Genomic DNA, 16,062 nt, shown 5'->3' on the forward strand with positions numbered 1-16,062 from the left:
TGTGGGATCTCAGCTTCCTGACCAGGGATCGAGCCCGCACCCCCTGCACTGGAAGGCGAAGCCTTAACCACTGGACCGCCAGGGAAGTCCCAGTATTGTCTTTCTCCTGTGTCACTGATTCCTGCTCTGATACATGTTATGTTCTCCTTCTTCCTTTGGGTTTCATCTGCTCTTAGTTTCCTAAGGTGGAAGCTGAGGATGTGGACACCTTTTCCCGCTATAGGTTTTTAGTGCCCTGACCCCTCGTATGCATGGCTTCAGCCGGGCCTCCGCCTCCCCAGCAAGTACCACAGACGTGGATGTTCGTGTTTTCATTTTCATTCACTTCAAAATACTTTCCTATTTCCCTTTTGGTTCCTTCTTTGATTCATGGCTTATTTCAAAGTGGTGATATTTCATTTCCAAATATTTGGAGATTTTCCCAGATCCTTCTGTTATTGATTTCTGACTTAACTCTACTGGGGCTAAGGAACATAATTTGTATGACTTGAAGCATTTTAAATGTTGTTTAGGCTGGTGTTATGGCCCAGAATATTCTTTCTTGGTAAATGCTCTGCTTTTTTCTTTTTTTGGTACGCGGACCTCTCACTGCTGTGGCCTCTCCCGTCGCGGAGCACAGGCTCCGGACGCGCAGGCTCAGCGGCCATGGCTCACGGGCCCAGCTGCTCCACGGCATGTGGGATCCTCCCAGACCGGGGCATGAACCCGTGTCCCCTGCATCGGCAGGCGGACTCTCAACCACTGCGCCACCAGGGAAGCCCTCTGTATGCTCTTGAAAAGAATGTGTACACTTCTGAAGTTGGGTGGAGTGTCTGTGAATAGGTCACGTAGAGTGAAAGTGTTCAAGTCTCCTCTGTTCTTACAGACATTTCCTAGTACTTGTTCTATCAATTACTGAGATGGCGCTGAAATCTCTTATAACTGTGGACTCCACTATTTCTCCTTGCATTTCTAAACATTTTTGCTTAATATATTTTCAAGCTCTGTTATTGGGTACATAAACACTTAAGATTGTTATGTCCTTTTGATGAAATGATACCTTTATTTTTATGAAAAGACTTTATTTCTTGGTAATATTATTTCTCTAAAATATACTTTTCCTGATGTTAACATGGTGGATCTTCTCTCAGTGTTTGATTTTAACCTGTGTTCTTGGGTCCTGCTTTTTTATTTGGTCTGGTAATCTCTGCCTTTTAGTTGGGGTGTCTAAACCATTTACATTTAATGCGATTATTAACAAGCTGGGTTTAAGTGTACAGTTTTGCTACTGGTTTCAACTCGTCCCAACTGTTCTCGCTCCTTTCCACGTTGCCCTGCCTTCTCCTGCGCTGAGTGTTTCTGTCTTCCTCATTGGCTGTTTTGTTTCAGAGGCCCCTTGTCTCTAACCCATCTCCATCCACCTGGAGTCGTAGCACATCTTCACACGCAGTGCGAGAACCTCCCTGCGGGCCTTTGTGCTGTCACACATTTTACTGCTCCATGTTATGAACCTCACAAAACATTGTTATGTTTTAGCTTTAAGTGGCTTGCTATTTTTAGATCGTTTAAATAAGAAAATAAGTCTGCACTTGCCCATGTGGTTGCTGTTTCCAGGGTTTCCCCTGCTTTGTGCAGATCAGATTTGTACCTGCTGCCCTCATCCCTGATGGAAGGACTCCCTGTAACTTCTCACAAGCAGATTTGCTGTGATGAATTCTCCCAGCTTTTGGATGTCTGTAACTCCCGTTTAAAATGTATCCTGAGACATACCTGCAGTGGGTAAAGAATTCTAAGTCAGCAGCTTCTCTTCTAAAACACGGGGGGTGCATGCTGCCCGCTGGCCTCTGCATGCAGTTCTCGGTCTGGCTTTGTGAGGACTCGTGGGAAGGACACACAGCCCTGACCCTGAGAGCCGCCTCCAGACACCAGCCAGTGCCCAGCCGCCTCGGCTCCATGTTCCGCCTAGGGACGGGCCCTTTGATGAACTTCCGGAGGCCACAGGCTGCCAGTGTAGACATCGCCGAGGAATGATCCCATCGATGAGAACGACTGGATTCAGAGCCAGGCACAGGGGCTGAGATGCTGACGTACGTACAGGCCTCCTGTGTGTGCTCACGTGCCCACACCCGGTGAGGGCTGGCTCTCCGGAGCTAACCTCACTGAGCGTGACTCGACCCCGTCACCCTCCAGATCTCGCCCTTCCCTGTTCCGTCAGTGAAGACGCCTCCCTGCCCTGTTTCTCCCTCTGCGCTACCCAGGGCGTTTCTCTAGCGAAACCCCATCCACCTGACCCCTCAGGGTGCGCCGACATCGGCTTCAATACCAGACGCAGGCATTTTAAGAACAGTCCTGGCCTGAGAGGTTCTTTAAATTTGCTCCTTTTAACAAACATAGAGAAAAACCACATCACACGTTCATTTCTGGGAATGGGGTAAATGCCAGCATCTGAAACCTTACATGTTATACCAGATCAAAAAAAGTGTTACAGCCAGAGAAATTTATTTTAAAATAGAAACATACATACATTAAGCCTTAAAATAGTCAAATTTTAAACAAAAAGGAAAAAAGCCGTTTGATCCCAGAGTCTGCACGGAATGGATTCAAAAAGGCGTCTGATATCCCCTCAAAGACTGTTTACAGACCCTGAGACGAACTCCCCCGGGTGGGGGCAGGGCAGTGACAGCGCAGCCCCCGCCAGCACCGGACGCTCCCGCAGCCATGGTGACCGGACAGACGTCCACGCGGGCAGCGGCGGCAGTGCTGCCAGCTCCCGTCGGACACAGCGTGACGGAACCCGGGGACGTGAGGGACATTCAGGGTTTTGGCAACGCAGGGGGCGTGATGTCAGGAAGTTCCACCAAAGCCTCTGCGTGGCTGCGAGCAGCCAGGGTCGGGCTCAGTCTTCGTGGGGTTTCCGCTGGGGATTCCCCTCGTAGGACTCCCCGAACTCGTTCACTCTGCTCTTATCCACGGGATAAAGCCTGCAACAAGACCACGCGTGCGTCACGCCAGCTGGTTTGGACAGACGCGTACGCGTGTCCTGGGCGCTCGATGGCCAAGACCCGGACGGTCGGCTCACCACGGGAGAGGCGCGTGTGGGTTTGCCCCGTGCCCTCCCGGTGTTCTCGTGACGGTCAGGCCAGAGCTCTGCCCTCGAGGCCGATGAGAGGACGAGGACAGGGATGCCCAAGGAGAGGCAGGGCTGGGATGCGTCCACAGGGGACCTGACCCCGGGCCCCCGCTGCGCAGCACAGGGGCTGAGGCAGCTCCTCCGCCGGACTCCGCTACAGCAGCTGCGAGCGACCCTCATGCCGCACGAGAGCCGTGTGCTCGAGGGGCGATCAAATCAGACAGCAGCAGCGCTCCGGCACCCAGGCGCCAGGCGCCACCCACCACCCACCACCCACCAATCTCTCCCCGCAGGACCAGGCGTGGGTCTGCGGCCCGAGCGAGTCCACTGGGGCAGCAGCGCCTCAGGCCGGCACTCACCATCGCTGGTAAAGGTACACGAGAAACACCACGTCGTCCCTGAAGCAGGCCAGCCGGTGGGAGGTGGGCATGGTGATGATGAAGGCGAACACGTCGTCAATGAAGGTATTGAAGGCCTGCGGGCGGGCGGGCGAGGCCGTGGGACAGGGCCCCAGCACCCACCCGGGCCACCCAGGCACACCGTCACGTCCCTGCACTCGCGCCGCCCAGTGACCTCAGAGCCACCCCACGAAGCAGGAGCCAGCTGGGGGCGGGAGGGGCTGACGCCCAGGGTACCCCCTTGCACAGACTCCAAGGCCCAGCGTCCCACCTGCTCTCCGCACGCGGGACCCAGGAGCACCACCTGGGAGCCTGGCTATCACGGTGCCGGCCTGCCCGAGAACGGCCAACCGGTTCTGAAGGCAGAAGCATGTTCTAACCATTGCCCCACCCCAAAGCCGCTCGCTCTAGTTCACAGCCAACAGCACGGAGGGCCGTGTGGTCCCCACCTGTGTGTGTGGGACAGGCCATGATGCACTAAGACAGCCCTCGGCCAGCCCGGCCCCGGGAAACTGGACGCGCCGTCTGGGTGGACACGGACCCAGCACCCCAGACACTGGCCACCGGGTCAAGGGCGTCTGCCTGCTCTCTGATTCGTGTTGGCGAGCAGCAGCACGGCTCTAACTCGGAGAACCCCTTGTGCTGCTGTGACAGAGAAGCCTGGCCTTTCAGAGTCGCCGCAGGGCACCCTATGTCTTAAAGGAGCCCCCGACGCTCTTCCACAGAGGGGCCTCCTGATGCATGGCCCAGCCTGACAGCAAGTCCCCGAGGGCCCTGTGCAGGCGAGGCACTGACCTTGTAGGTGAAGGCCTTCCAGGGCAGGTGAGCCACCGACTTCATCTGGGGACAGGGAGACGGAGCACGTCAGCGGCGGCACAGGGACGCGGGGGGCGGCACAGGGACGCGGGGACGCGTCTTACCTTGTAGTTCACGAAGAGCTGGGGCAACATGAAGAGGAAGCCAAAGGCATAGACTCCTGAGGAGGCAGACGCGGCGTGGAGACGTGCCGTCTCGGGCCTGCGGCCGCTCCCGCTGGGCTTCAGGACCACCTGACCCCCCACGCCCGAGAGCACCGTCCTGCGGTGGACCACCTGCCTCCCGCCCGCGGGGCTGTGAGACAGCGCCCCTGCCCACACCCGGTGAACGCGGCAGCCTGCGAGCCCGGCCCTGTCCGCCTGCAGGGCGGCCGCGCGGTCAGGACGAGCCTAGTGGGCGGGCGCTCCTCCCAGGACACAGGGCTGGGGGCTGGGGCTCCAGCGTGCCCTAAGACAGCGGGTTCACTGCCCGCACCCAACCATTCCACGGAGAGCACACCGCCCACGGCCAGTCCCGCAGGGCCCAGAGAGAACACGGGGCAGGGCGGGCCTGACGGGGACCTCTCGGCACACCGGGCCACGCAGCGGCGGGACAAAGCGACCGCTGTAAACGCTGTCTCTGAGACGGGAGACCCAGGACTCACCATTGACGAAGCTGCTGACCAACCAGGAGTACCAGCTGGAAGGGAGGAGCGGGTGATGGCGGAGGCCGCAGGCCCCGGTGCTAGTCTGCTAACCGCCGAGCCCCACACACGCCCTCACGCTCTGCTCTCCAGTCCCGGGACCCCGCGGGCTGGCCAGGGGCGACCTGCACGGGGAGCGGCTTCCCAGGAGCCCTCACCGAGGTGAGGGCAGAGACTTGGCACCTACCGACTTTCCTTCACGACTTTCAGTGAGACGGGAAACCACGGACGCCCGTGGGCGCCTCGGCCCCTGTGGCCCCGGGCAGTGTGTTCAAGCCCGAGGCCTGCGCCCGTGAGCATTCCCGACCCCGCAAGGACCAGAGAGGGCCGCGCAGAGCCAGCAGCGGCGGGCAGGCCCAGGCCTGCGGCCGAGGGGCGTCCCAGTGCCGGCCCCACTGCTGGCCCAGTCAGTGACCCTGAGCCCCAGCTGAAGAGTAGCAAAGGTGACGTCCTACCTCTTATATCTGACATTCAGCAGAGAATAGACGGCGCCCCCGATGCAGAGAGGGTAAAGGAGGTACGACAAGTACTTCATGGCCTACGGGGAACAGAAAACGTCCAGTGGGAGTCCACCATCAAACCTGCGGAAACTTTCTGGACGGAACTCACAGACAGAACGGGGCAAACACCCAGAACGTTTAGGGCAGCGAAGCTAGTCTGTGTGGAGGATGTGTGTCAGTGAGCATTTGTGCAAACCCCACAGAACGTCCACCACGAAGACCGCACAGCACAGGTAACAGTAACAATACTGGCCCGTGAAACACAGCCAAGCTGACAGACCGACCCAGGGCAGAGAAATGACGCCACATCCTGGAAAGAACTCTGAGGAGATGCTCCCAGAACTCCGAGTTAGGGCTGCCTTCCAACTAACGCGGTGTGTCACCCTTAATTCTGATTTGAACTTTATCAAAAACCTAATAAAAACTGGGATGCAGCTGATGCCCATTAAGCCAGAAAATAAAATCATCCCTGCTCGGGAAACGTGTATCACATCAAACTGAAAACCACAGTTCCCCTCGGCAGGGGGAGTTCGATGGCCTAGGACGCAGAGCCTGTGGGGTCACCACGTCTCAGGGACAGAGGCTCAGCTCGCAGCCCCACAGCTGACCACCGGAAATAAGATATCTCCCGGTGGTACAGGACTGAGCACGGGCGCCCGCAGGGGCTGGGAAAGAGAGGAGCCCCCGGCCTCCCTCCCGGGTCAGGAACCGCAGGCAGGCAGGCTCCCTGGGGGTCTTGGCTCCAGGCAGGCATGCATGCCCCAGGTCGCCGCTCACCTGAGTGTCATACTCCTCCGTCTGCCTTTCAGATTCACTGTAAGTGCCGAACTGCAAGGAAATTCAGTGCAGCCGCGTTAAACCGCGGCCCAGGCAGGCGTCTGCGCTCAGCTGGGCCGCCACGCAAGGAGGGACAGGGCGGCAGGCTGAGAGGCACGAACCCTCGGCCCAGGCGTGGCAGTGCCCCCGCTTCAGAGCCGGGGGTGCAGAGGACCCGATGGCCCCAACCCGCGAGCCACACCGTGTGGGACGCGAGGCGGAAGCAGGCCCGTGAGCCTGTGCGGCGCTCCTCGCGCTGCTTCCTGTTCCCAGTTCCATTGAGTTTTGCAGTGAAGACACTGCTCTTAAAGCAAAGCGGGTTCCCTGGGCTGACTCAGATCAAGAGAAGCCGCATCTCGTCTCCGAGTGCCCTGCCCTTGACCTGGAAACCTGGAGTGCCGTAAACCCCAAGGCCTGTCACAGAAAGCAGAGTGAGCTGCCCGCCCGTAAACCTCAGTGACGCCCGAGCCCCCGCCCGAATCTGCCCAGGGAAGTGCACAGCAGAGGGCAGCTGTCAGGGAGGCTAGGAACTGTGCTGTCATGTGGAGGCATCGCCCCCCGCAGGAGTGGGGAGGGCCACCCCTGAGCCTGGCCGACCACGTCCTGTCCGGTCACGGAGGTGGACGTGATGCTCAGCATGCTGGTGCTGGGCCTACGCCTGGGGACCCCAGGCACATCAGAGAGCCCCGGAGAGGTGCGGTGACCCACCCACTCGCCCCGAGACGCCCCTGCACCTCCCTGCCAGTCTGCAGGTGACAAGCTGCCCCTGGGGTCGGAAGGTCAGCAACATAAGCACGTGACGATCACCGGCCCTCACGGTGACCTGCATCTCACCAGGACGCAGCTAGGAAGTGCATCAGCAGTCAGCCTGCACGAGCAGACCGGCCGAAACCCGAAGAAGGTGGGCTGGGAGAAGCCGCAGGAGGTGACACATCCCCGAGAGGGTGCGGCTGGGTCCCTACCTGAAATGCGGGCCTCAGGCCTCTCCAGATGACGGTCACCTTCAAGGCCTTTTTCACTTTCCACAGCTGAGAAGTTGAAAAGTCCACACTTCAGGCTCCAGGACCGGGGAGAAGCCAGGACCCACTCCTCGGACGGTGACTGACCAGGGCACCGGCTGCTCGGGCCCCTCGCGCCCCAGCCCAGCCCGACCCTTCAGCTACGCGCTGTTCCTCACCTTGCCGGCGGGGACGCCCCGGGACGGCCCCCGGTCTCCAGCCCACACCCAGTGTGCCCACATGGACCTGGCCCCCTCCCCGGGGCCACTGAGGTGGCGCTGGTCGGGCCGTCCCCCCGCCCAGCCCATCTGCACTGGCGCCCCACTCCGCCTGTCCCCAGACTCGCCCTGGCACCTTCTTTCTGCTCCCCGGGGCACCCCAAGCCCCACGCCCTGCTGTGGCTGGGTCTCTCCAGGACCCTCCCTAAAGTGGGACCGGCACCACGGCTGTGGGGTCGGTTCCGCACAGTGACTAGTGCCCACAGGGGGTCCTGCCAGCACTTCCTTGATGGGCGGTGCCAGCGCCGTCCCCAACCCGACAGCCGTGTGAGCCAGTGCCCACTGGCAGGGGCGCTGGAATACGACCACAGCTGAGGGTCCCGGTCAGGGTGGCGCCAGGGGCCTGCCGCCCCCGCCACCGCCCCTGCATCACACGTTCTGCTCCGCACGGCGTCCAGCGCAGCGAGAGCTGCATGGGCTTCAGCCACCGTGTTAGCAAGTCCCGTGGACAGACGGGCCAAGCTGAAGCTTCCGGGCCACGAGGAACGTGGAGGCATCGGCAGCTCTGCCCGGGGAGCCGCGGCAGCCACGCCCTCGCCCTGCTGCCGCGCCGGCAGCCACTTCTTCGGCAGTGACGCGGGTCCCGACTGCGCCGAGCGCTTGGGCACCGGAACCACAGACACGGCGCTCAGCCCGGCGGCCCGGAGGGCAGCTCACCTCGATGGCAGCCCCGATGCCTGCAGGAACCAGCACCAGCAGGCTCGTCCGCTCGTCCAGCAGGAACAGGAAGATGACCACGGTGCTGAAGCAGCGCCAGAGCACTGGGGAGAAACGGGCTGTGCTGAGGCCCGGGGAGCGGCCCCCCACGCACCAGCACCCTGACCGCTTCTGCCCCTTTGTCCACTACGAAGGAACCGTGGACCACAGGCGGCGACGGGAAATGCAAAACGATTACAAAAGGCTACGGCCCCAGCAGAAGGCAACCTCAGCAGGTGAACGTGTGTAAGTTACACTTACAGACACAAAAGGCACAGGAGGCGTGCTAAGAACACTGGTTCCTGACGGGATCCCGCACTCTAATCCCAGGCTCTCCTGCTTTCACACGGGCCCTGCGGAGCCTGCGTCTGTCCTTTAAAAGCTGCACTTTGTCCTTTCAGGTTGTGCTTTAGGAGATGCCGCAGCCGTGGAGACACTCCCAGTAGGGAGCTCCCTACCGGGAGCTCAGGCCCCGGGACCCACAAGCCCCGCTCGTGCCACAGGCTGAAAAGGCCAGGGGAGGGCGCAGGAGGGCTCAGCGGGGGACCCTCCCCCCAAGGAAGCCAGAGGTCATGACAGAAGACCCCGAGACACGGACTCTGGACTTGGGGGCCACCCAGCATCCCAGAGCACCCACTCGGGTGTCACTTCCGCAGGAGGAAAAGAACCGTCTCTTGCTGGAGACCCAGCTCGGGAGACAAGCAAGACTGTGAACCGACAAAGACGGGCGCTGAGCACCGGCACCCGTGTCGCCTGCCCTCCGTGCTCCCAGGCTTCCGTGGCGCTCACCACGACAGCGGACATAGCACCCTCCCGGGCTGCTGCCACAGGGCATCTAAAAGCCCCTCCCGAACGAGAGCCACGGGCGATCGCAAACTGTAGGTTTCCAGACGAGCTTTATCCCCTGCCTGCATCAGCGGCGGCGGGACAGGCCCCGAGGGCGGGGGCAGTTCTCAGAGCACCTACCTGCTTTGGTGGACATTCCGGTCATGCTCTTCTTTTTCTTCCAGAAACTGATATCATTTTTAAACGCTAGGAAATCAAAAAGCAGCTGGAAAGAAAACGGGACAGCGATGAGCCCCTCAAGCTGTGTAGACAAGCCCAGGCCCGACCTGAGATGCTGGCCGTTCAGTAACACCCGTGTCTCCCAGCACAGCTCTGGAAGATTCGGCTTCACTGGCGCCAGTTCCCAGGCCCTGGGGACCGGCTGCAGCTTGGCGCTGGTGCCTCGCGGCCTCAGCCCTGCCCCTGCCCCCGAGCCCCCAGCCGCGGTGTGTAACGGGGATTCTGCCGGCAGGGCTGATCCGTCACTCTCTGAACTGCCACGCCATACCTCCCACGAGCAAACGCTTGTTTTACAAAGTCAGTCGTTGATCTCACTGGTTTTGGATTTGTTTTCAAAACAGCTTCCAAAAGCAGCAGATGAAGCCCCAGGTCCTTCAGCTGGTCAGCGCCCGAGGTGCAGACCCTCTCCCGAGCGGGGTGGGGGGCAGGCCCCGCTGAGGGCCCGGGACCACTCACGTGGAACGCGGCCACGAAGAAGGTCAGCGCTAAGAAATACAAGTTGGTGTCGACGAAAATCCCTTTCAGTTCGTCAGCGTCCTTCTCTGAAAACCCTGCAAAGGACCGAGACCCTGCGTGAGACGGACGACGCCAACCCCACACCAGAGCCCTGGCCGGGCTACCCCTCATCAGCAGGAAGAGCTCCGCGGGCCACACGTGCCCTTTCAAGGGGGACGATCGCACAGGCGGAATGGAAGCCGGGCTCCGGGGCTCCCGGGCTGGACTGAGCCCTGAACCCGGGGCACCCGCCCAGCAGCCTCACCGAACTGCTGCAGTGAGAACACAGCGTCCTGCATGTGGATCCAGAAGCGCAGCCGCCCCAGCGAGATCTTGTCGTAGGACACGGTGAGGGGCAGCTCGGTGGTGGAGCGGTTGATGACCTGCGGGGAGCGCGCTGTCAGAGCCCAGTCCCACGCATGCCGCTCCGCCCGGACCCAAGGCCGCGTCTCCCCTGCCCTCTCCTCCTGTGGGGCCCCAGCTGTCTTCGCGGCCCCGGCAGGGCGCCTCCCCCAGGAAGCCCTGGCACCCTGACCCCCCGCCCACCACCCGGGCCCTGCGCATCTCTCGTGACCACAGCCCCGGGCGCTGGCGCCTCCTGGGCAGGAGCTGGGGGCCCGCCCGAGCGGCCGAGCCACGCACAGGCCCGAGGGAGCCCTGGCTACTCACCGTGAGGTCCTTGACCCGGCTGCTGAGCTGATCGATGAACAGGATGGGCAGGTAGTGCACCGTCTTCCCCAGCCGGATCCTGGGGGATTGGAGCCGTTTCAAGGCCGCAGCGAGCTCCCGGGCCCCCAGGGTGACCTCACAGAGCTCACTCCCCCGCATCTTCAGTGGCTTCTGGTCACAAGAGTCCCAGGACACGCCTCCCCAGGGCAGCAGGGGCGCCACGAACTACGTTCTTCCCCTGCAGAGCTGCCACCAGGAGGAGGTGGGGAACATGCGCACAGTGGGACACCACTCAGGACGCGAGGGGAAGCAAGGGGCCGCGTGTGCGTTGACAGGGGGCAGCCCGCGACGTGGTGAGAAGCCAATACCCATCGACCCTCCACGCCTGGCTTTCACCCCATGATCCTTCTGTGCCTTTCACACTCAACCGTGTGAATGGATCATGTGTTCAGAAATTAGATTTTAGTTTTACAAAAGGGAAAACCTCATGACACCACCACAGGACCCACTGGAAACTGAAGAAGAAAACAATTCTGAGCAGAGCCATTTCTAGGTGCTATGTGACGACCCAGTGACAGGCTGTGATCTCACAGGGGGGCTCCCTGAAGTGTAGAGACACAGGATAATCTAAGTCAGTCACTCTAACAGTCTTGCTTACGATAGCAAGTGATGGGAACAGAACAACCTAATAATCAATTTTAAGCAAAGGTAATCGAGTCAGAGCTAACAGGACGCAGACACGACAAAACCTCCCGTGCACGGTGCAGAGGAATAGGGTCTCATCAAGGCTCTCCACTTTCCCTTCCAGCTTCTGCCAAGAGCAAAGGGCAAGATGACTGCCTGCCGTGTCATCGTTTCCCCTCCATATCCTGGCGGCAGCCGTGATCAGCAAGACACCCGGGGAGCAGGGACAGGCTGGGGCGCTCCAGGAAGCACCCCAGGCCCCTCGTCACAGAGAGGGCTCAGGAATGTGGGCACGGCCCATCTGCTTTAGGATTCTGGCCGGCCTCGATCCCTCCACCCGCCACCCACCAGGTCACCCCTTTGCTGTCCGCTCAGGGAGTGAACGAGCGATGCGCAAAGCTGGGCAGGTGAATGTGAACTACGGTGGTCTTCCCACCGTCCGGGCCTCAGCTCAGCGGCCAGACCAGCAGCACTTACATCTTCATGTACCGATGCACATCGGCGGGCAGGGAGGCCCCGTCAAAGACAAAGTCATCCACCATCACGTTCAGGGTCAGCCTTGGTCTCCAGTGAGACACGGGTTCGTCCAGGGCACTCGCTGGCCTCTTCTCAGCCTCGATCTGCTGCTACACGTAAGGACTGACTTAGAGGAAAAGACCAAGGCTGGAGCGGGAGGGGCCCGGGGGGGCTGAGGCAGCAGGGTGCTGGCACTGTCACCTGGGAACAGCCCACGAGCCGAGAGCACAACCGTAAGAAGGGCCAGCGGAGCATATGGGAGGACCCATGGCTGCCAGCTCCCCGACTCTCATTCCCGCGCTTCCTTCTCGCAACAGAAGACAAGGGTGTGCTGTTTCGCACCACGGGGTCCTGGATCGCACTGCCTCCTGTTTCGGGCCCTTGTCCGGAGCAGGGATTCCGAGAAGGACGAGGCTCCGGCACATTTGCAGGAGGTGCTGGAGCTGAGAGCCCCGCCCTCTGCAAGGAGGCTGAAGGGAGCCGCCTCTAAACCAGCTCCACCCCGCTGTCTGGAAAGGGGCATGTCCATGTCTAGGGAACAAGCCTAAAGCTACTGAACTCAGAAACAAACTCTGCCCGCCAAGGAAATCTTGATTTCAGATCTAACTGAGAAGCTCTGTGAACCGTGTCGTTCTATTAACATTTATCTCCTCCCTAAAGCTACAATTTAGCACTAACAGTTACACTAAAAACGTTAGCGACAGCTAACGTTTATTCAGCACCTGTAAGTTCCAGAGACTCCTTCCACCCTTCACACCACCGCCTGGCACCCCAGAAAGGCCCACGAGGCAGTGTCGTGCGGCCCCCAGGGAAACAGAACTGAGGGGTCTCTCCAAGGACACACACGAGACAGCTGCAGACACATCCTGGAAAGCTGCCGCCCCTGGCGTGGATGACTTCCCTTGCATTCAACGTGGACCCGAATACCAGGATCGCTCCGTCCCACCCTCCACTGCGGTAATGACCGCGTATGTGATCTCCAGCCTTTCCCTGTACGTACAGCTTTCTATGGGTGTACAAGATACAATTTGCACACACACCTTTTTCATAATTTTGAGTTATATCCTTAGAATAAATATTCAAGCGTTGTCCTGTCCTACACACAGTGCAGTGTCTCCCAACTCTAAGTTCTGACTGCAGCTGAGCTCTGCAGAAGGGGCTGCCCTGGACCCATTGGGGTGCACACACGCTCTCTGGGGGCTGAGAGGTCCTGTGGCCTGAGAAGGCATCTGGGTAAAGAAAGTCACTGAACAGGCTTCCCTGGCGATCCAGTGGTTAAGACTCCACGCTTCCACTACAAGGGGCACGGGTTCGACCCCTGGTTGGGGAACTAAGATCCCGCATGCCACACGGCACAGCCAGAAAAAATAAAAAACAAAAATCACTGAACTACTTAAACTGCACGTCACTAATTCGACATAAACTTATCTGCAAACCCATGAGAAGTTACTGAGCTGAAAATGTATGTGCCAGTAACATCTGATCGCTTCACTTCCCAGCAGTCAGTCCAGCGCCAGATGCAAACCGTACGTGCAGACACGTGTGTGTGAACTACAAGGGGGTCAGCAGGTTTCCTTCAGCCGGCACCGCTCACCTGCGTGGCAGATTCCCCAGTGAGCAGGTTCACCTCTTCCGGTTTGGGGACCATGTAGGTGGTCAGCGGGCTCACCAGGTGCACCTGCTTCCCGTCGTGCCAGGGCAGGACGCCGGCGTGATGGACAAAGATGTAGGCATACAGCGTCCCGTTGTTCCTGGTTTTCTTTGGAACAGAAACATTGACTGTCCTGCAACAAAACAAATGATGATTTCAATCACGTACACATTACGTTGTGTGTGCACAGAGTGGAGACTATGCAAATATTTCCATGAAAAATGTTGTTTCAAACCCAGACCGACTGATTTTAGCTGAGAAATACTAAAAACGAGACCCAGCGACCTGGACGTTCCTGAAGTCCTGCGTGCGCACATTTATGGACCACGCCCTGCAAGCACGGCAGCTGCCCCAAAGCTGAAAGGCCTGCATTCCGGGCGCTGAGGTCACAGGCTAAGGGGGCCAACACCAAACGTGTGGGCCCCGCCCCCTGCCCCGCCCCCGCAGCGGCAAGAGGATGTGTATCCCGCAAGACACCACGCACCCCGGTGCTCACTCTGACGCCTCCCAGACAGCCAAGAGGGAAGAGGAGAACTTGTGACAAACACATGATCTTTAAAATTAAACTTGCTAGAATTTAAGAAACTAAAACCATAGCTTAAATACAGCTTCAAAAAGCCACTCTACAGACGTCAACGTTTATATTGCTTGCTCTGTTGCAAAGTTACATTTCACTTAATTACGATTTTCTGCTAAATTCTTTCCTCCGTCCCCTTCCCTTTTCCCTTCTAGACGACATAACTGAACCACTTCTGCCAGGAAAACACAAGTTGTTTTCTGTGGGAAACTGCGTGTGTAAGCTCTGTTCCCCACGTAGTCCCCACCATAATCCCCACTCCTCTGGAAGCTCCCCAGGGCCGCACCGTATCCCACAGCTGTCAGACGCTGGGTAAGCTACTTCCTAAAGGACAAACTCGGCGTCTGCTACTTTCAAGTAAAAAAGTTTGCTTGTGTGCGTATCACACACACCTGCAATGAAAACGTTCTACCGTGCACGAGATGGCTGGTGACGCTGCTTCTCCGTGGTACCCTCCTCACGTGCAGAACGCTGACCTGTCAACAATCTCAACGTCAATGATGCCTGCCTGTCACCCTGTCCACAACCATACCTTTCAAATTTGGACTCCACGTCAAAGTCCTCCACGTTCAAGACCAGGTCCACGTTGTTCTCGGCACCCAGGTTGGACCGTGTGGCGGTGTACACGCTGAGCTGGAAAGGACGTCAAGAAAGTCAGCTGGGCAAGGCCCCTGGCAGAAAGCACACAGAGACCTGACCAGCCACACAGGGAAAGGTGCATCTTAACTCCGCAAGGGACACAACTCCGCCCGGTGACAGGACGTTCCGGGACGTGCCTGCTGCAAAGGAACAACCTGCTAAAGTGTGTGGCTGCCTGATGAACGGGGCAGGGGTACAGGGACTCTGGACGCCATGTGATGGGGTGAAGAGGGGCACGGGGGCCAGCGTGCGGGGTCAGGAGCTTTAGGATTCGGGGGCGGGGAGGAGAGGACTCTGCCCAGACCCGGTCAGGTTCAGGTGCGAAGGGCCCGGCCCCGCCCAGCCCGAGATCAGAGGTCAGGTGCGAAGGCCGGCGCTCACCTGCAGCTTGGGCCTCCGCGCCAGGTAGGGCTGGATGCAGTTGCCGTCGCCGGCGCACGGGCGGGTGTAGACGATGCCATACATGACCCAGCAGGTGTGCACCACGTACACCACGAACACGCCCACGACCAGGCTGGTGAAGGAGCTGCGGCCGCTCCACATGGCGCCGGCGCCGCCGCCGCCGCCGCCGCCCGGCCCGGCCCGCCTCGCAGCCGCGGGCCCCGCCGCCCGCCCTTCCGGCGCCCTGCCGGCCGCTCCGGCCGCCGCCGCTCACGCGAGAGCCGCTGCGCGCCGCCGCCACCGCCGGGGAAAGAACGCGCTGCGCGCCGCGGGCCGCCAGCCGCCCCGCATGCTCCCGCCGCCGCCGCCGCCGCCGCCGCCGACCTGTCGCTGCGGGATTCGCCGGTGCGCCGCTTCCGGGCCCGCGCCGCCCGCCGGAAGTGGGCGCGCCGCGCGGCCCCCTGGGAAGCGTAGTCCTGCCGCCGCCGCGCACGCGCGCACGCCTGCGTGACTGGCGCGACGCTATCGTCACCCGCCTGCGCCGTCCTCCCGGCGTACCCCGCGGGGTCCGGGCGCTGGCAATTCGGCGGGTCCCAGGGCACCTATGGGGCGGGGGCGTCGGGAGGGCCGGGGCGCAGGGCTCTCCAACGCCGCCACCACCGGAGAAGCGGGAGGGACCCTCGCACCCGGGCCAAACGGCGGGGCGGCGTGTGAACGTGGAGGAGCCGGGCCTGAGACGCGGCGGGGGTGTGCGCTGTTCTCAGCCTTTCTGAGTCTGGCGTTATGTCAACGTGAAAAATGGAAGAGAAAAGAAATAGACTCACTAAAGTCAGCGACCCTTTCGTGTTGATTTCCGTCGTCTTTAAATATGAACCCCCAGAGGGGCGCCTTTGAAGAAAAACACAGCATTTCTAAATGAAGGGCCGAGGCCCTTGTCAACGAAAGTAATCGATAAACAATCTATAACAATAGAAAAGAGTTTTATTTGAGCCAAGCTGAGGACTAGCCCAGAAGCCCGCTTACCAGGTTTCCCCGAGAAACTGCTCCGGATAAGCATGATTTTCGGCACAGTTTCATATTTCGTCAGAACAA

At 59.9% G+C, this 16,062-nt stretch overlaps 1 protein-coding gene across 2 annotated transcripts; it reads right to left on the reverse strand.

Annotated features, from left to right (window-relative positions):
• Positions 1-2,467: 2,467 nt before the first annotated feature.
• CLPTM1L (CLPTM1 like) lies at positions 2,468-15,132 on the reverse strand (the record flags this gene model as incomplete). 2 transcript variants are annotated; one of them, XM_082651879.1, is made up of 17 exons in its annotated part: positions 2,468-2,960; positions 3,469-3,584; positions 4,303-4,347; positions 4,428-4,483; positions 4,967-5,001; positions 5,461-5,543; positions 6,283-6,333; positions 7,284-7,349; positions 8,255-8,358; positions 9,260-9,344; positions 9,815-9,909; positions 10,119-10,236; positions 10,523-10,601; positions 11,684-11,829; positions 13,317-13,506; positions 14,483-14,583; positions 14,971-15,132. In XM_082651879.1, 17 exons carry the CDS (start codon positions 15,130-15,132, stop codon positions 2,876-2,878), a joined length of 1,617 nt encoding a protein of 538 aa, XP_082508005.1. In that variant the 3' UTR covers positions 2,468-2,875. The 2 variants fall into 2 exon arrangements, with proteins under 2 accessions (XP_082508005.1, XP_082508004.1); XM_082651878.1 differs by having other exon boundaries at positions 11,684-11,832.
• Between the last annotated feature and the right edge of the window lie 930 nt (positions 15,133-16,062).

The sequence above is a fragment of the Grampus griseus genome (assembly GCF_964374135.1).
Source record: "Grampus griseus genome assembly, chromosome: 3".
Classification (NCBI taxonomy): Eukaryota; Metazoa; Chordata; class Mammalia; order Artiodactyla; family Delphinidae; genus Grampus; species Grampus griseus.